At 44.6% G+C, this 19,325-nt stretch overlaps 1 protein-coding gene across 5 annotated transcripts in view; it reads left to right on the top strand.

Annotated features, from left to right (window-relative positions):
* LOC130197549 (cAMP-specific 3',5'-cyclic phosphodiesterase 4B-like) overlaps nucleotides 1–18,827 on the top strand; it is a 47,209-nt gene extending 28,382 nt beyond the window's left edge. For 3 of the 5 annotated variants that reach the window (XM_056420263.1, XM_056420262.1, XM_056420264.1), the window contains 10 exons: nucleotides 5,858–5,970; nucleotides 12,516–12,609; nucleotides 13,944–14,161; nucleotides 14,255–14,353; nucleotides 14,828–14,992; nucleotides 15,334–15,433; nucleotides 15,657–15,811; nucleotides 15,939–16,061; nucleotides 16,156–16,338; nucleotides 16,453–18,827. In XM_056420263.1, the coding sequence (XP_056276238.1) occupies nucleotides 5,858–5,970; nucleotides 12,516–12,609; nucleotides 13,944–14,161; nucleotides 14,255–14,353; nucleotides 14,828–14,992; nucleotides 15,334–15,433; nucleotides 15,657–15,811; nucleotides 15,939–16,061; nucleotides 16,156–16,338; nucleotides 16,453–16,821 (1,619 nt within the window). In that variant the 3' untranslated portion in view covers nucleotides 16,822–18,827. Of the gene's footprint in view, nucleotides 1–5,645; nucleotides 5,746–5,857; nucleotides 5,971–11,375; nucleotides 12,036–12,515; nucleotides 12,610–13,943; nucleotides 14,162–14,254; nucleotides 14,354–14,827; nucleotides 14,993–15,333; nucleotides 15,434–15,656; nucleotides 15,812–15,938; nucleotides 16,062–16,155; nucleotides 16,339–16,452 lie in introns of those variants that run through there. The other 2 variants (XM_056420266.1, XM_056420267.1) reach the window with 2 other exon arrangements.
* Nucleotides 18,828–19,325: the final 498 nt, after the last annotated feature.

Here is a 19,325-nt window from a genome sequence, read left to right as displayed (position 1 = left end):
TGGTGAGCTGAGACACAGAGAATACGAGATATGCCAGATTGTTTCAGGGAGTGAGATGGGAAAGAAGGAAAACACAGCAAAGGTCAGAGAGAGACGTCACAGTTTCTGCAACAGTTAATCAGATGCGATATTACTGAAGCAGAGAAAAAGGTCAGATTGGATGGAAGAAACAAAAGCCTGAATGTGACCACAGCCACTGGGGGAAAGTGCACAAAAAGGAGAAAAGTGTTTGTGTGTGCGTGTGCGTGTGTGTGCGTGTGTGTGCGTGCGTGCGTGCGTCACTGCAGGCGGTGTACACTGTGAAGCATTTTATTCAAATAACATGATGGGATTGTAGTTCTTATCATGTGAGTTTGCGGTTTACGCTTCACATTGGGCCCCATCACGTACGTCCAGTGAGCCCGGCTGCCAACAAAGGGCCCCCTCTTCCCCGACTGATTCAGATAATAGGCCTCCAGCAATATATGTTTGAGGCAGTGCTGCTCAAAGTTCTTAGAGATTTCAGTTGTTTTAATCATATTGAATGAATTAAGGTAGCGTAAACACACCATTTTTCATCCTATTACAGAATCCTTCAGTATAATATAGTCTTGTATTGCAATGTGTTTCCAGGACTCAGGTGGTCTGCACTCAGTGACACGATCTACAGTAATGCAGAAATGGTTGAGCGTAACGTTATTTATTAGCTTATATTAACGTCACTATTCATAATTAATCTGGAAAGTAAACAGCAGTTTTTTAGGTACACAATCAAAATGTTCATCTATTAAAACATGTACTGATGTCAAAAAGCATCTAAATAGAGCTTGTGCATACGGGATCCCCTCTAGAGGAACAGGTAAGCGCGAATGCTTTTGTCATGTTTGCTTGTATCACTGCTGGTCTGGGACTGTCCACATCTGGGCAGCACCCCAGAACATTTCTGATGATCACCCTGATTGATCTATTGTCAAGTTACTGCAGTTTAACCTGTGCAAAAGTGACTCAGTATTCACCTGTTTTCAAACATGCACATTCTCTTCCTTGAAATGAAACCAACAGCTGACTTTGTGTGCACACTTTCAAGGGTGTGGAGCCCACATAACACTATTACTCATCCATCTTTTGTCTCTTTGTGTAAACATGTCTGGAACTAGAAGTAATTAAGGCTGGAACAGGAAGTATAACATGCGTTAATTCCCGGTAGTTTGCGTTTCGATGCCCAATACAAATAAGAACTCACTTTGAAATTAGGGCAAGAGATTTTGTGTGTCGTTGTATATGTTCAGGTCTGTGAGGGCGTGGCTACAGGTGCATGGCACACCTTCTACTGGCAACATTGGTGGAGGCCCATATTGTTTGCTTGAGGTTTTAGATATCATTACTGATGATGAAGTGCACTCTTTCACATTTAGAATAATTTACAAACAGATGTGGGTGCACACACAGACAGCTGACCACAAACTGACCTGACAAGGCACATTTGACCTGTCATTGTCAGTCCGTTCCAGTCCCTTCTGCAGTAGTTACTCTGCTGTGCAGCAGGAATCCATGTTGGGTCTTTCAGGCTCACAGCCAGGAGAGAGGATCTGGAGCGCTGGAAGGCTGGTTAAGTATTTGAATTATTTCATTGACGTCAGCAAAGTCATAAACCTTGCTGCGGCCCATCCCCCAGGCTGGCCCGTGCCAGCACAGCTCCCAGGTGCATTGTGAAGGAGCTGTCAAACAGGCTCTGAGGAGCTGTGGTGTACCTGTTGAAGCCTTTTATTTTGACAGGTGAGGAGATTATGCTCCAGTTGTAAACTATGAGGAGACATAATGAGGAAAGATGCTTATCTACGTCTCTAAACAACACACCATGCATCCAACTAGCCAAACGAAGCAAATAAAATAAAATATATGCACACACATGGTCCCATGCATTGATATGATAAAGATGAATAAATCAATCATACATTTTGTATACATAACACTCTGTCGGAGAACATGTTGCAATACAGAAGCTTTAATTTGGTCACATTTCTTTTTGTACACAATGCGAATTTAGAAATCAAGGTTTGTTTTACGGAAAGGAAGAAAGTCACTGATATAATTCAAGGGTAATTTCCCAGCAGGTGTGAACATAGTTTACTGTTCACCTGTAGACATTACACAACTCCTTTGTGTTGCGATCGGATTGTGGTAAAATATTTGGCAGAATGAAGGTGCTTTTCTCTCTCTCTCTCTCTCTCTCTCTCTCCCTCTCACCCTACCCCTCCCCCTCAACTTCTGATGAAGCTGACGTACATTGGGGATGATGCAAAGGTGATTCACTGTCCGCTCCCTCTCTGTCTCAGCTTCATGTGAGGTGCGAAGTCAAGCACAAACTGCACTGAGCAGGTGCACACGTCAACGTGTGTTTTGTCTTTCACATTGTGGTCCGGTCAAGATGAGGAATGTGTGTTTGCGTACATGCAGATGTCTCGGAGCGATTTATCAGGGATGACTCAAGTCCTTTTCATTGACCCTCTGTTGTCAGTAGCCTCATTATTTCCTGACAAGTCAAATTGGTATGAATAAACAAGACTGAGCCGTATTAGTCACCGTAAAAACACAAATTCGACAGGAAAAATCTTGACTTTACGTCAAAGCTGTAAAGCTGCTTACACACATATGCTTGCTGTTGCTGCTGGTGGAAAGTAACTATTTGCAGTTATTTAAGTACTTATGAACAGTTTTGAAATGTTTTATTTATATTTCTGTATATACTTAATTTAAGTAACTTCATATTTACCGTATATGTATTTGCCAGCTACAGTAACTAGTTCCTCTGCAGGTTAAGATTTTACATACGAAAAATGAAATGATATCCATTGTTTTAATATTATCATGGATTGAACGACCCAACAGTTTATACAATCTCTCTGACCGGCAACGTCATAATGTCCCTTTTATGTTATTATCTCAATACAAATATGAGATTTTGTAATACAATTTTCTGACGATACTTTAAACTTTCTACTTCAATAAATTACTTTTTCATGTAGTTATGACTACTTTTACTTCAGTAAACTGGCTGTAGCTTATCAGTAGGTGGTGTAATAGATGAGGCAGTTCAGCGCCGCACACCAAACCTCTGCCAGACAGCAAAGGAAGGTTTTGCGAGGTTAGGTTGAGAGCACAGAGAGGGACAGTGTGAGGTGGATGAGAGCGGAAGGTGTTTCAGGTGGGAATGGAGGTGGGGAGGGGGGTGTTTGAGTGCAGCCCTGCTCGTTGGTGCAGTTGATGGCTCTCACAGAGGCCGGTTTGTGGCCCTAGAGGGGAGAGGAGTTGGAGGGAAAGGGGGAGCGAGGGGAGGCAGACGGGTTCTGTCTGCACACTGAGGTCTGTTGTCCTCTCAGCAGCCTCCAGCATATGGCCAAAGCATTAGGACTCATCGTAGAAAAAAAATAGACTTTCACTGAAAAAAACGGCTGGAAAAATACCTTGCACTCTGTCTGGAAGCAGGTCTTTCAGACTGAAAGTGCGTCACGCCACCTTTGACTGGTGACGTTGTGAAATGTCTGTCAGCCCATTTAGCCCTGTATTTATGATCAACCAGAGGCAATGATGGATTCAGCAGTCCCATCAACTCTACTCTGTGCGTGTGTGTGCGCGTAACTTTGTTTTAATTACAACTCCAACTGGATCGTAAGATGTCATGTTAAAGGAGCATCCAGCTGTTGTCGTTTGTAGGAAACACAACAGAGGAACATGTGAAGATCTGTTTCAGTGTTCTTGCTGTGGGCGAGTGGCACGAAGTCAAAACCAGTAAATTGTTGTTCTTCAGTCTACATCTGAAGGTTTTTACTGCCATCAGATTCTGGAGTGTGTGTGTGATCAGCCGCCAGTTTCAAAATGCCCTGAGTCCCGGTCATACGGTGTGGATGAGCCAAGCCTTTGATGATTCATAACGTACTTGTTAAAATGTCTAATATCTGAAATGCTCTCATTGGAGGAAACGGGGGTAGGATGTGGTCATACTCTCTTGGCAGCTTCCCCTGCCCCTATGGCTCAAGGCGGCCGCACGTTGGTGTATACCCAATTTCAACAGCTCACCACCTTGTGCATGAGCTGCTTTCATGCTGTGCTTTCTGACTTTTACATGGCTCTGATTCCGGTGGTTCCTGTGAATAGTTTAAAGATTGAACCGCGAAGCTTGGCGTCCAGCATTACATTGCAGCCAGGGGTTCTTTGAATTCTCCAACCTGGAGCTCAAGTAAAGGAAAATTGGTTGGACCTGAGGAAGGAGGCTCGTGCCAGCAGTCGCCCTCCTGTAATCCGAGGAGCCGGTGGCATGATTTCTAATAGCCGCAGTTGAGTTGAAACGGCCGCTGCCATCATGTTTTTTCTGATATCGTTCTCTGGTGGGAGATTTCCTCAACTGCACATATTTTTGTCTAAGATTTCATTGAAGTTCTTTGTGAAACACCGCTGGTCTGTGCGCCATCACTGCGCTTTGAAGCGCTTTGATCCACTATACTGACGGAAATTGGGGAGCAGCACGCTGGCTGTCCTGTTGTGCTAAGCATATGGGGTAAATGTATTCCATGTGTGAAGCCCTATGAAGTAGAGATCAGTCTTTTCCATCAAGAAAGGAAGGTGGGGAGATCCAGATGTGCTCTGCGTTTACTCCCTCTGGACAGAAATTTGTCGAATCAACATTCCCCCTGGCATATCGGGGAATGATCCTTATTCATTGGTTTCCTTGTGTTTCATCATCTCAGTGCTTTTCTCATAAACTCCTCCTTTCCTTCTGAAGTTTGCGGCCGACCGCATGTGAGGCAGAGCTGCTAACGACGCGGCGCTTTCTTCAGATGGCAGCTCTGATTGTCCTCTGCAGTCACTCCACCATTCAGTAATTCCGCCCCATGTTTTTGCGGGAGTTCAGGGCCAAAGAGGAAGTGTTTTGGTTTCTTTGGCACACAGGGAGACTCTGGGCCTGCCCCCCCCCCTGCCCCCCTGCCCAATTCAGGGAGTCAAAGTTTGCCACTCGTGTTGCTTGTGTAAGCACAGAGTTTGGTGTGTTTTTTTCTTTTTTTCTCTCACTCAGAAAGGTTCAGAGAGGTTCAGAGAGGCGAGAACCAGTATGTGGATGATAGTGTTGTGCTGGCTGCTGCTCTTAAAGTGGTCGGCATGTTTCAGAAAGGAAGTCATAGTTTGAGTATTTGTCTTTGCAGCAGTGACAAAGTGCATTCATTAAGTTAATGTAGGTTTTTCTCTTTTACTCCCCTCCGTCCCTTTTCTCTTCTTCCTCTGCTCCCCATAGCTTAGTAGAGTAGATACAGACATCCAATATCTTGGGTCAAAAACATCATAACGGGAGTATAAAAAGCCATTAGGGTCTCTTCACCAAAAGTACCCTCTAGGCAGTGGGTTTGTACCTGAATGTGCATATTATTTGTGTGTGTCACATCAGGAGGCAGCAGACAGATTTGCACATCACTCGTTCAGCAGAGTCAGAGTGATACTAAGAGGGGGGTTAAGCAAGCGAGGGAGTCTGAGAGGGGATGGGCGGGGAGAACCAGACAGAGTGGGAGGGGGTTTGAGGAACGCACGAGAGCGAGGGAATGAGGGTTTATAGAGAGAAAGAGACTACACAGAGAGAGTCTGCAAACAGTAACTCGAGCCTCCAGTTTATCTGAACTCTCTGAGGTGGTGGAGGAGCGTAATAGGATGAAGGAGCTCTGTGCACACACCTCCCCCTCTTCCTCTGCGTCTCCCGGATGTCCTTCGGGCCAGTCCTCTGTAAGATCAAGCCACACTGGGACCCTTGGACCTCCATGCATGGTGCCGGGGGGCTGCGCTATGGACATGGATCCTCTTGGGCCTGAATACGTGTCCATGTGTCTGTTGGCAGATGAGTCCTACCAGAAGCTGGCGATAGAGACCATGGAGGAGCTGGACTGGTGTCTGGACCAGCTGGAGACCATCCAAACCTACCGCTCTGTCAGTGACATGGCCTCTAACAAGGTAGGACAACATATCCTACATGTTATGTGTATGTGGAAACATCTGTGAAGTTGTCCAATGACGGGATTTCAGGTATGTCCTCTGATGGATGGAACCTTTGTTCATGGAATTGGAGCTTGTTATTCAAGACACCTTTAACTGTCATAGTTTCGATAATTAGCTGATCGGAATCATGCATCCTGTATAGAGCGATGCCAGTTACCGCCTCCGTACAATTCTAAGAGGTCAGGCGATTTTATAAACTGTCTTCGGTAGTTTTTAACTGACAAATTGTACATTTAAAAGTTGTAAGATATTATAAACACTTAACGACTGATAATTCTGATCTCATCTTAAACTCCTAATTAATGTGTCACTGTGTCTTTGCCTGCTCTCTCCAATTGAGAAAACACTCCCAGGCACACAGCACACCTACTCGATACAGCGGTGTGTCTCCCAAACCAAAACTAACATGGATTTAGAGGAAAAGGCGATCATTCAGGTTACATCCCAGATCTAATTCCTGTTCAATGTTACATCATTATTATTATCACAGTATGTGTTGTGTAGTACACTATTGACACGGAGCTTGTTATGGTGACCTGACTGACTTGTACACAGCTGTACAATTAGCCTTTGTTGCAGTGTGGTTGTCAATTTGCGCAGTGGATGCAAAATGTAAATTGCTTTTGGCCACATTGACGCACTTGCAAAGTAACAGCCGTTCTGTGGTCGTTTATGACCTGGTATCACATTTTATGGATGTCCTGTCGTGAAGAAATTTAAAAAAAATGCTTTTCTTTTTGCATACATAGCGACTGACTTCCTGTTAAAATATCCTCCTCCCTGTATTCCATGGAAACGGCTGTATGCTTCAATGTCCTTACCTTATTCAAACTATGTGAGACATTGGGTGTGTTTTACCACCAGGCTGAGCTTCAGATGTGCATGCAGTATGAATTCAACTGCACACAGATGCATTTGTCAATCATGTAAATGAGGCAATTTCTCAAGTTATGTCATCATAAAAGGTCACATTTAATTCACAGGCATTAGTTTGTCCAGAGTACTGTTTGAGATGAACAGACAATTAGGAACATTACTAGCTTCAAAGCTCCACTCATTTGTAATTGTATCTTTGTATCTTAGTCAAAAGAAATTTGAGGCAGATACTCCATTTGTTTACCTTTTTATAAGAATATTCTTCCACCAGCTATTAAGTGGGCCACATATATGAGGTACAAGGAAGTAGGGTTGAAATAATGTCTGATGTTCTGTGCTCAGGTTTGTGTCCAAGCACAACATGTCTGCATTCATTACTAATGTGCTCATGCGCACAATATTGCATGTAACAATATAATACATGTCAATTAACTGCAGGCATTTTTGCAGTTAGGTGAGTCAAAACAATAAATGTATCGTAGTCATTTCACCTCATAACATTTGCTTATTAGGACATAAATACAGCTGAATCTGATGTTAATGTCATTAGTGCCGCAGTTATTAAATCATTTTCCAAAGCTTTGGACACATAGAAATACTATATGGAAAGCTACAGGATCAATAAAGCTATTGCATTTGTCCTCACAGGGACATTAATGTTTTACCACATTTCATGGCAATCCAGATAGTTGTTACTCTAAGATATTTCAGTACAGAACAGAAATGTCAACCTCACGATGATGGAGGAATCACCAAAGTCATCGGGACGTCCTGTGGGCACCATGAATATCTACAAAACGCTAGACAAATAGACGTTACCAAAAAGATAAAGCATCCATTCTCATCAATTGGCATGACAGCATATTGTTTTTAATCTTAAAAAAGAAAATTCAGCTTTCTGGTTGGGTAGAAGTGAATCTAAATAAAGTCATTGTGGTGTTTCAAGACAACACAAAGCAGTTGGGTGGAACTAATTACTTCCCTTTGCTTTGATGATGTTTTTTCGTGCGTATTTCGTTTGTGCAGAGCTCAACCAAGTGACAATACAGTGCACAGTATTACTCAACCCCCCCCCCCGCAACCAGAAGAGACTGTCTGGCGGCGTCAAATTATAAACACTCAGGGTGGTGCGTTCCATTTCCGTCTGTATTCTACACTGCGGTCTGAAGGCGATCGGGATGAGGAGGGGTGTTGTCAGACCGCAACGGGTGACTGTGACCGTGACACCAGCTTCCTGTCTCTCTATTTCCCGCTGCCCGCCCCCCCCCCTGCCCCATCTCCTCAGCTCCCTGGCTACCCAACAACAATAGCTGCGCTTTGGCCATGCAGCCATGTTGAGTCTTCTGGGACTGTCGAGACAATGAGCATGAGGCCCTGCAGACGCACGCCAGCACAGCCACTCGTCAGGCAGACCGAGCATATTGTTCGCCCGGAGTAGAGTCCTCCCAGTACGACCCAGCACCACCACGAAGCATTGTTGACCAAAGGTGCTATGAAAAGGGGTCAACAGTTTATGAGGTGACAGTTAAGATTCAGCAGTGTTCTAGATTGTTCTGCAATTTTACAAGGATGGAAAGAAATGATGTGTTGGTCCACTTTCTAATATGGTGTCAAATATGGTTCCATTGATGCAGCAGCTGCAGGCTTTCGCTGCTTTCCAGCATTCAAATGACGTGATGTTTGACAAATAGCCCGCTTCTTTTCAGAACCAGAGAGGATGTAATCGAGCCCTCGATCAAACCCAGGGTGTCTCCACATTCAATGTCCAAGGTCACAGGTGTATCCAGGGCTACGGGGACCACACACCCTGCTGACCGCCAGCCTGGTCGCTGTGACCTCAGAGCGGGGAGCGGCTCCTCTGCCCCTCACTATCATTAGCCCTCGCCACACTTCCATGCCGATGCTGGTGACGGCCTTGGACAAACACTGCCATCTGAATCCAGTTAGAGGAGCTTAGCGCTTTGCGGGTTAGCGTGCGTGCGAGCCCCCGAGCAGAGCGCGAAGCAAGTAGGAAACTTTAATTCACGTGTGGTCACTCCAACTTTGAAGCGCTGCCGTCTTCAGAGGGGAAAAAATGACAAAATTATTGAAACAGATGTAGTGGTGGGTCTCTAGCTGCTGCAGGGGTAATGGACATTAAATTACAGTGTTGTGATTCCGTTTGACTGAAAGGGTGGTGAGCCGATCAGACGAGCTGCAGTTGGGATGTTGGTGCCTAATTGTAATTGAAAAGTGTGACCTCTAAAATGTGCTAATATTATGGGAAATAAGCCAGACGTCGGAAGGTAAATATGAAACCGGATTTTCCTGTAACCCTATTCTTATGTCGTTTTTATCAAAACCTTCTCGGAAATATTTCTAATGTCACTAAACTGTAAATTCCGCCGCGTGTTGACACTGTAAACATCCACACAGGGGACAGAAGCACCGTTGGATCAGTCTGGACTTTGTCAGATTGCACAGCAGAGATATTGCAATATGCAGTCAAGCCAAAGCGTTCTGTAAGAACTGACCTTGGGAACGTCCTTTGACTTTATACCGCATGGCTGATTGTGTGCTCAACAGGTTTTTCGGGACTTGATGAACTCATGCATATTAGTTGTTTGGTGCTTGAGGCCACATTCGTAAGCAGGATGTCTACCAGTAAACGGACTGAATTACTCTATCAAGTTCAGGGGAAGTAGGTGGGGACACATGCTCAGGCCTGTGTCAGAGGGAGGAGCTATCGACCTTTTGTTAGACTGTGTCTGCCAGTCAGTCCAGTCAGCTTTATCCCTATATATTTCCTGCCTGACTTCACTTCAGAGAAGAGAATTGAGAGAGGAAGCAGGCAGAGTCTCAGACAAGTTATTTCTCGTGAAACTCAATAGGATTTCTTTCGGCTTGTGTTTGGTTTTTATAAGTGACAATGGGACCATGCTTTGAAAAGCAGATACAAAACTTTGGAAAGCTTACAAGTTGGAAAAAGGTGAGTTCTTTTTTTCTTCATATTTGGCTTCAAAGAAAACGTTTGATAGTTTAAATGTAAATTAGGTTTGGTGTTTCAACTTACACCCAGACATATACTTTGCATTGCCATTTTGTAAAACAATGACTCCAGTCTGCACCTATTGTGAATATTCAAACGTTATGAGGCATCCATCCGCTCCTCATATTCTGAGAACTAACCTACATCTTTTTGGGGAAGTTCATGAAACTTCTTGAGGTTAGCTAAGACCGGGGTTTGTTCTCAGTGTGAGCACTCTTGGCTAACATAACTGATGCATGTGTTAATGCCATGCATTGGGAAATCTTTTGTAAGGAACACACTCAGAGACTGGTCATCATGTCGTGAGCGTATGCTGTGCGTCTGAGCTGAACTTCATGACCCCGGGTGACGGAAATGTGTCTCTGTGCCTGATGGACACACATCCATGCTGCTCCACTGCTTTATAGAATCAATTACCAGCTCCATTTGAATGGAATAACTTATTCTGATCCCAAGCTCACATTTTTTGTCCTTAAGAGCTCTCTTTGATTTTGATGGACTGCCTCTGGCAGTCAGGCTTTAAAAGCAGCCCATGCTTTGAAAGTGGAATTCTACTTTCACAGTCAAGTAGATGTTAGCAGTCGACTGCACAGCTAGTAGTCAGCTGTCGAGATCAGGAGAGAAAAGACATTGTAAGGAATAAAAAGGCACTGGTAAAAGACAAAAGCTTTTTATTTTTTTAAAGACATTATAAAAACCGGTCACATTTCAGGCATTCATTGCATTCATTGTGAAGATTAAGGTGTTATTTTATATTAGTGCTTCTTTTCTTGGCAAGAAAAGCGATTTTGCATCAGAATTTGCATTCTTTAACAGAAGCTGTCCTTGATGGTCTGCTCTTACAACGTCTAGCCAAGTTGTGTCGATCCAGTGTGTCTCTGCTACAGAGTGTGTATTGTATGCTTGTACATGGTTGTGTGTGATGTGATGCAATGCGTTTAGAGTGGAGACCACCGTGAGAACCATGGCATGGGCCACGTGACTCTGTTGCCATGGCGTTCAGGTTGACGTGCAATTGGTGGCACTCTAGTGGGCGGCAGACAAAAAAGCTTCCATCTGTTTGTCTCCTATCACCTCAGTTCGTGTCAACAACAGCGGAAATTGAGAACAAGACAGGTATTTAAAATGTGCTGGAATAAATATGAACTGGAATGTGCACAGCAGTTCATGGATCTACTCCTGCTATGTACAAAAATAAAGAATTAACCCGAATCTGGTAAATTAATACCCAGTGTCTCCTCTGCCATGTGATGAACACATTGGTGCTTTGAAGCCTCACATTGCGCAGTGTGCGTCGGATCTGTTCTGCATTACTGAGCAAGGAGAGCCAATCGGGAAGGGAGGGAATCCGAGTTGGGGAGGGGTGAGAGAGACCGTGGGAGGGGGTTTGCAGAGAGCTCAGGAGTGAGAGAGAAATAGCTAGAGACAGAGAGGAAGATGTGGGGGGATCCTCCAAACTCCAATTATCTGCAGTGCTGTGCATGGCTCAATGTTTAGCGAGGGTGGGAGGCAGAGAGAGAGAGACAGAGAGAGAGAGAGAATCCACCAGTCTGCCACAGGGGACTCTACAGCTAGAGCGCAACCCCCTCCTCTCCGCCTTTCTCTGTCTCTTGTTTCCCTTCTCCCTCTGTCTAAGAACCTGCCCTTGCTAAATCGGAGCTTGGGAAAGCTGGATTTCCCCCCTGCATGACACGGGATGACATTTGGATGGTGGCAGGAGGAGAAAGAGGTTTAGAGAAACGGACAGAGGCAGTGAGAACCGAATAATAGCGACGGAAATATTGATTGCAACCAGGGGGATTCCATCACTCTCGCCACCGGCTTGCAATCCTGGAAAACAGTGGGCGACGCCATGAGGAGGCGCATTTGGACATGGGGGTCCGCCACAGCCCCTCTCTAGACACTTCAGCTGGGGCATTTTTACCGTAGTCGACCGTTGCAAGGCGAGGATTTGGTGGCGCTTTGTGCTTCAGGTTGTCGGGCTGAGCTCAGCCTTGGGGGTCCACTCAGAGAGGAGCATACAGGGCTTCTGCTGGGGAGCGCCAGGAGCTCAGCACAGCTCAGCACAATGCCTGAGACCAACTACCTGTTCTCTGTATCCTGGGGATACATCAAGGTGTGTCTCAGAGTAGAGATTGCATAGATTAGAGTGTGTGTGTGTGTGAGTGTAGGTGTGTGTGAGTGTGTGTGGGTGTGCATATTCTGTATATTCATGTGTTTTCACTGCAGCTGGTGAAATATCTCAGTATTCTTACATTGATTTTGCTGTGTTTTTAATGCACACTTGAATGTGTTTGATTCCCAGGAGAAATTCAACATGAACATTGTGACACTGTTTTTTTTATATCACGCACTGTGTTTTGTTTGTTGAAATGCTCGCCAGACGCCAGTCAAGTGTCTTCGTGGCTAATTCAAAGCAGGACCAAGAACCCATAAACACTGTCCTTCTATGGCGCATTAAAAAACAGAGGCTATGTTCTCTTGGGACAGTGGAAAATAACAGGAAGTGCTTTATTCCTGAAAATGTATGATCTCATATGTACTTTCTTCAAAAGATCATTGGAACTCATGTATTATTTTTCTATCTCTATTCCAGTTCAAGAGGATGCTGAACCGGGAGCTGAGCCACCTGTCTGAGATGAGTCGCTCAGGCAACCAAGTTTCAGAGTACATCTCCAACACCTTCCTCGGTGAGCACTGCAGCGCTCATTCAGACACAAATATTAATTAAGTGCAACGTACTTAAATGTGAAGTCGTCCTTCAGAAATGACACATACAGTCTATATGCGTCAGAGGTTGTGAGGTTATGCTGTAGCGAAGAAAATCATCGTTAGTCTGCTCAAACCAGTCTGATCTAGTCGGGGGGGGGGGGGGGGGCAGAGAGTCCCCTCGCTCTGACTGCAGAGAGATGGGGAGAGGGAGGGCTGGTGAAACTCGGGGAAGACTTCCCCCCGGAGAGATCAGGGGCAATGAGCGGAAAAGAGGGAGATTGTTTGTGTGCACACGGTGCCATCATGCATTATTCATCAGGAGGACAGCCGTGTTTCCTCGTCTCTCAAAAGCCCGGCAGCGTTTCATGACTCATGGCCAGCCGGTCTGCCCCTCAGGTTTTCCACCTCCCCAGCCAGCTCGCCACCAGCAAACACTCAGACCAGCCAGCTTATCTGGGCTGCGTGCAGACTCATGTTCTCCTCTTGCTTGTAAACACGCCTCCATCTTCTCGCCTCCGAACCGCGGAACCTGAGAGGCTGGATGCATCGTGAAGAACCTGCACCTCTCCTCACAATATAAGTGGTGCAGTGAATCAGATCTCTGCACGATGGAGCTGCTTGGGGAGAAGAAACAAACACAAGAGCGCAGAGAGAATCTCATCTTTGAAGCTGCTCGGTGGTTTCGTTGTCGTCTGTATTGCAGATAACACCTGTCAGGTGTCGTGAGCCGTGCTTTGTGGAGGATGCAGCCGAGACATTTTTCTCTCGCTGCGGTCTATGTGGTGCACACATTCATGCCGAGGGAGTCTTGCATTCACACACACTGTCAGCTGCGTGAGAATCTCATTCAGCCAGCAAAGTGAATCACACGAACCAAACAGACATGCATACTAACAGAAATACAGTATGGCGTAAACATTTTGTCCTAATGTGTGGCGGCATCCATGAGTCTGTGTATTGCTCTAGTTCCATCAGGGCCCTGTTCCTCAGACAGCACAAGCCACTGGAGCTTTGTCAGATATCACAACATCTCAGTCGCACTTCTTGACCCTTCTTGAAATTATTTGCCTTTTGCTTTTTCACTGTCAAGAGGAATTTATTTTGATCAAAGTTTACAGTGACTGAAGGATTGTTTGCCAATTAAACAACTGTCAGCGCAGCTTTAAGGTGTTGTCCTCATGTTAACTTTGTTTACAAGCCAGGAGGCCGAAACCACATCTCCTAGCGTATTCTATTCTTGTCTTTGGAGTATTTGAAAAGCACCTTTTTATATCTTTTTTGTTCTTAATTTGTGACTTATTATCTTCTGCAGACAATGAGTTGGAGCTTCCTTGCCCAGTTCCTAAGTCCAGGGAAAGGAAGAGGAGACAGGGCCAAAAGCAGCAGCAGCAGCAACAGCAGCAGCAGCAGCAGGATGGGACGATGACTCATATCAGTGGGGTGAGGAAGGTCAGCCACACACCCAGCATCTCTGGAAACACCAGCAATCGTTTTGGAGTCAAGACAGACCAGGAGGAACTGCTGTCAAAGGTAAGCGATTGCTGCGTTATAGAGCAAAACAAAGATACGACATGAACGTTGAGTGATTGGCTGATAACCTTTGTCTTGTTTATTATCTAACAGGACCTGGAGGACATCAACAAATGGGGTCTAAATATCTTCAAAGTGACCGAGCACTCCCACAACCGACCGCTCACATGCATCATGTACTCCATCTTTCAGGTCAGTGCCTTGCCTCTTCATCCTCTTCATCTTCCACCTCACCGTCCAGTCAGAATGAGCTCATAATAATAAAGAAGAAGCATGGAAGTGTTCATAAACGCATGCTGGCATAGAAGGCGTGAGGCACAGCCCACGTCAGTGTGTACAGTATGCTCTCTGTTACGTTCAGCTGTCAGTATCACGACGGGGACATCTGCTAGAGGGACATGAGCACTTAAAATTGATTTATAGCTGTGAATCATTCTGGCAGGAGGGCAAACTGTTTTCATATTCAGCCTCTTCAGTAATGTATGATTCACAATTTTTTTCCGATTATGGTTGAGGCATAGATTTGAAGGTCAAATCACTCGCCTGCTGGCAAAAAACAACAACTCCAGGAGATGTTGCTTAAAAAATCCAACGTACACACTGTTACATCTTCAGTGAGGAATCGACACTGTTCCCTTTCTCATGTTCTTCCTCTGTCCTATGCAGGAGCGAGACCTGATGAGGACGTTCAAGATTCCAACGGACACCTTTGTGACGTTCATGCTGACCCTGGAGGACCACTATCACTCCGACATGGCTTACCACAACAGTCTGCACGCCGCTGACGTGGCCCAGTCCACACACATCCTCCTGTCAACGCCTGCACTGGATGTAAGTCTGATAGTGGCATCCCGACTATGTCAGTAAAGTTGGATATGGATGCATTTAGCATACCTTTGCTTTTTGTTGTTGCCTTTCCGGTTGTACATGTATGATTGACATGTAAAAAGGGTCAACCTGCACCTACTTCTCAAGCTCTTTGTTGCTGCTTTAATGCGTTGACTGGCATTGTCGTTGCCGATAATGGCATGCTCCAGAAACTGCATGTTGAAAACGATGACACACGGAAGGATCGGCCTCAAACTATTTCCTGATCTCTCACATTTGTTTTGCCTGTTTACTGGATATAAAGCTCATTGCTTTTTATTTTTCTTCCTTCTCTTGCAACACAGGCGGTCTTCACAGATTTGGAGATCTTGGCAGCCATCTTTGCTGCAGCCATTCACGACGTGGACCACCCAGGAGTGTCAAACCAGTTCCTCATCAACACCAGTGAGTTCTCTTTACTGGCACAGCGCTGAATTTTTTTAGTCTACATTTGCAAAACAGGCAGACATATTTCCATGGTCTAATGGGATATGGCTCCAAAGTTAACAATTTGGGTTTTTAGGGACAGTGCATGGTTACCATAGTTACCTGACCGTAGTTTAAAAAGCTAGAGCTCCAATTTAATGTCTTTCTTCCTGTCACTTCCCCCTCCCTCCTCTGTATTCAGACTCCGAGCTAGCTCTCATGTACAACGATGAGTCGGTGCTGGAGAACCACCACCTGGCTGTGGGTTTCAAACTGCTGCTGGAGGACAACTGCGACATCTTCCAAAACCTCACCAAGAAACAGAGGCAATCCCTCCGGAGGATGGTCATCGACATGGTGAGGAAAACGTCTGCTGCACATCGGTCTGATGCCGCTTTTGGCTTTCAGGCCGATGTCTTAACTGCTTTATTGCTCCCCTCCTAAATGATTTCTTACATCCTTCCTTGTGTCTTTCTCTCTCCAGGTGCTGGCAACTGACATGTCTAAACACATGAGCCTGCTGGCTAATCTGAAGACGATGGTGGAAACCAAGAAAGTGACCAGCTCTGGAGTTCTGCTGCTGGACAACTACACAGACAGGATGCAGGTAAGGGCCCTGCTCGTACACCCACATGATGCAGAGAGCTAAGCACACAAGAAAGAGATGCAATGTGTTGATTTTCTTTTCTTTGTCTTTACAGGTTTTGCGTAACATGATTCACTGTGCGGACCTGAGCAACCCGACCAAGCCTCTGGGTCTATACCGGCAGTGGACAGACAGGATCATGGATGAGTTTTTCCACCAAGGAGACAGGGAGAGAGAAAGGGGAATGGAGATCAGTCCGATGTGCGACAAACACACAGCTTCGGTGGAGAGAACACAGGTTAGAGAAGACTCACATTTAGCTTCCAAAATAGGCTTTTTTATTTATTTATAGGCTTTTTTATTTTCACATTTTTTTATTTGACTGACATCAACCACCTTTTATCTCTTCTAGGTTGGCTTCATCGATTATATCGTCCACCCGCTGTGGGAGACGTGGGCCGACCTGGTCCACCCCGACGCCCAGGATATCCTGGACACACTGGAGGACAACAGGAACTGGTACCAGAGCATGATCCCCCAGAGTCCCTCCCCTCCGTTCTACACCAGTGACGGGGAGGGCGGCCCACTTGAGGAGGTGGAGGGGGCACCTGTGGCGAGTAAATTTCAGTTTGAGCTGACGCTGGATGACCAGGATGGACAGTGTGGAGACGAGAAGAGCGCAATGATGGAGATGACTGACGGTGTGGTACTCCAACCACAGGCCTCTGATCAGGACGGGGTTAAAATGACAACGTGTGACGTCTCACCTGCAGAAACATAGCTGGACTGACAAGTTTAGCTGTTTACTCTGAATTCATTTAATTGCAGTCGAGCAATCCTGCAATATCGCTCTCTGGAGCTGCCTTGCAAATAGGGCCTGACTGAATGTTGGGCACCCGTGCAAACGGGGCTTGGAAACCCTGTGGCAGTTTGTTTTGAGCCCCCTTGAAGGGAGCCGGAAGAGGTGTGTTCTTTAAAGAAGGGACTACTGTCAGACGGCAGAGGCATGTCTGAATCCCTCAGACACAAAAGGTGGACGATATGTGTCCGTGTACTGGGACCAGTAACAATTCCAGACTTGCACTTCAGGAAGTTTTTTTATGTTAATTTTTATTATTTTATTGTGTCGGGATGGGATGTCACTTGGTAAAATGTCCAACCAAAAAACAACTGGTCAGCAAGTTATTTGTACCCAAGTAGTTTTTTTCTGCACAAGATTGTGTGCATTTTTTTCTTTTTGTTTACGTTTCTTTTTGAAAGTGTTTTTATAATTTATTGAAGACATTCATGTAGCTGTAAAACGTGTCAACTTTTCTACAATAAGGACGCAGTTCTCTCACACAGTCTTCCTCATGTTCTGGCAATAGTATAAGCTTGTTCAGTGGATGTATTTCTAAAATCAGACAACTTCCCAGCACAATTTGCACTTTGTGGCATAGGACAAAGAGACAGTGGAAAGCATCAGTACATTAATGTAAACATGTAAAACATGTTTGCTTTTCGCCAACAAGTCATTTCACAGGTCATTTAATAACGTGTGGATCACATTCTTTGGAAATGGAAGAACATTTAGTTTTTTTGAGTCCAAAAATGTCTAAAGAAAAACAAAACCAACTCCAAAGACCCTGTAAAGAAAGCACTTTGATGATTTGACCTCTGTACAGTGCGAGCCAATGCTTGAAGAGACAGGAGTGAAACAAATCAAACTTCTGACAAGAAGGGAAATTGATCCCAGACGTTGTCATGGAGCTCGACGAAGAGTTCGGGCAAATGAAAGCAATTATTTCATCAATTTCACCAAAAATATCTTCCATAAAAGTTAGACATTTCTGTTTGACATTTGTTTCTACCTTGTAATCCTCCTGTTTCGTCACACACACACACACACACACCTGTTGTGGTTAACAGCATTCTTATGAATAGGCTTCACGCCGTGACTCTGAATGACTGTAAGACTGTGTACACATTTAAAAAGACACCTATTAGTGATAGAATAATTGTATCTTGTAGTTTTTATTCCAGCACTTTGAATATGTGGACAGCTTGCAGCTGGTTGCTGATCTGTCCAACACTACCTTAAAGGTACAACCTTCAGAATAAGGGTGGGGGGTGCCAAGGGTGGGGGGTGCCAACATCGTGTCATGACACGACACCTCTGGTGTGACTGTGTGTGTGTTTGTGTGTGTGCGTGTGTGCGTGTATGTAAACAGAGTTGCACAATCTTGTTGCACCCAGCTGAGTTGTTCAGACTTCAGCTGTTTGTAACACTGTATTTATTATTCTCCTTGTATATGATAATATTGAAATTGATTGTTAATATTTCTTGTATATCTGTTATTATTTATATGCACTACCACGTATCAAATCACAGTTTTACTGAACTTGTCTGGTGGTTCTGTTTCATGATATTTAGAAAGCTGTTTTGCAATATGACCGTAACATGAAGTTATGCAACTCAATTTTGACAATTTGAGATGTTTGTTTTGAAGTTCCAGCTAGAAAATGTTGGACAGTCCAAACCAACCACAGCTCATGTGGTGCAGAAAAACTCTGGCATTTGTTTTTGTATTTTGTTCCTGGTGGATTATGAAGGCTGGATGTTTACTGCAGTATGTTCTGTATGGTGACTGGTCATTGTACAGCTATTTGGAATATTTGCTGAAATATATTGCATTGTTTCAAATCTATTTTTTCAGTGTTTTTCCTCACAATATATGGTAACATTATATATGTTGTGCTCAACCAATGTTTTCTATCAGATTATTAAAATGACCGTGTATTACAGAATTTTCTCGTCTGTGTATTATTGGATAAATGAACAAACAAAATATATATATATACAGTATATGCATTATTCTTGACCTTTTAGCAACCTGGTTGGAATTTGTATCTGTATCTCAAGACTGAACGACAGACACTTGTTAGTGTAAGTTAGGAGTTAGAACTAATAACTTAGGCCCTTGTCAAAAGCTTTGGGGACAACTCAAAGCGACAACACCAAAAAAAAGATGGATTTTTTATTTAAAATTGTCAATGGTGGTGAATCAGGACCTTGTGTGGGGGGAGGCTCTTCCAGATCCTGGGAGTAACAACACAAACAGCTTGGACACCTTTGGTTTCGAGGCATGAGTCATAATGAGTTAGCAGGTCAGTAAAGTGCTGTGACACCATTCCAGGATTTGCCTTTTCTTTGTTCCAGTTAAAAATCTAGCAGCTTGCAAATTAGCATTGGTTAGACTGGTTTTGTTGAAGTTCCCGACCATCCAGGAAAACCCATTTCAAGTT

Source organism: Pseudoliparis swirei, chromosome 8 (genome assembly GCF_029220125.1).
Source record: "Pseudoliparis swirei isolate HS2019 ecotype Mariana Trench chromosome 8, NWPU_hadal_v1, whole genome shotgun sequence".
NCBI lineage: Eukaryota > Metazoa > Chordata > Actinopteri > Perciformes > Liparidae > Pseudoliparis > Pseudoliparis swirei.
This window is presented reverse-complemented; position numbering and strand designations above follow the sequence as displayed.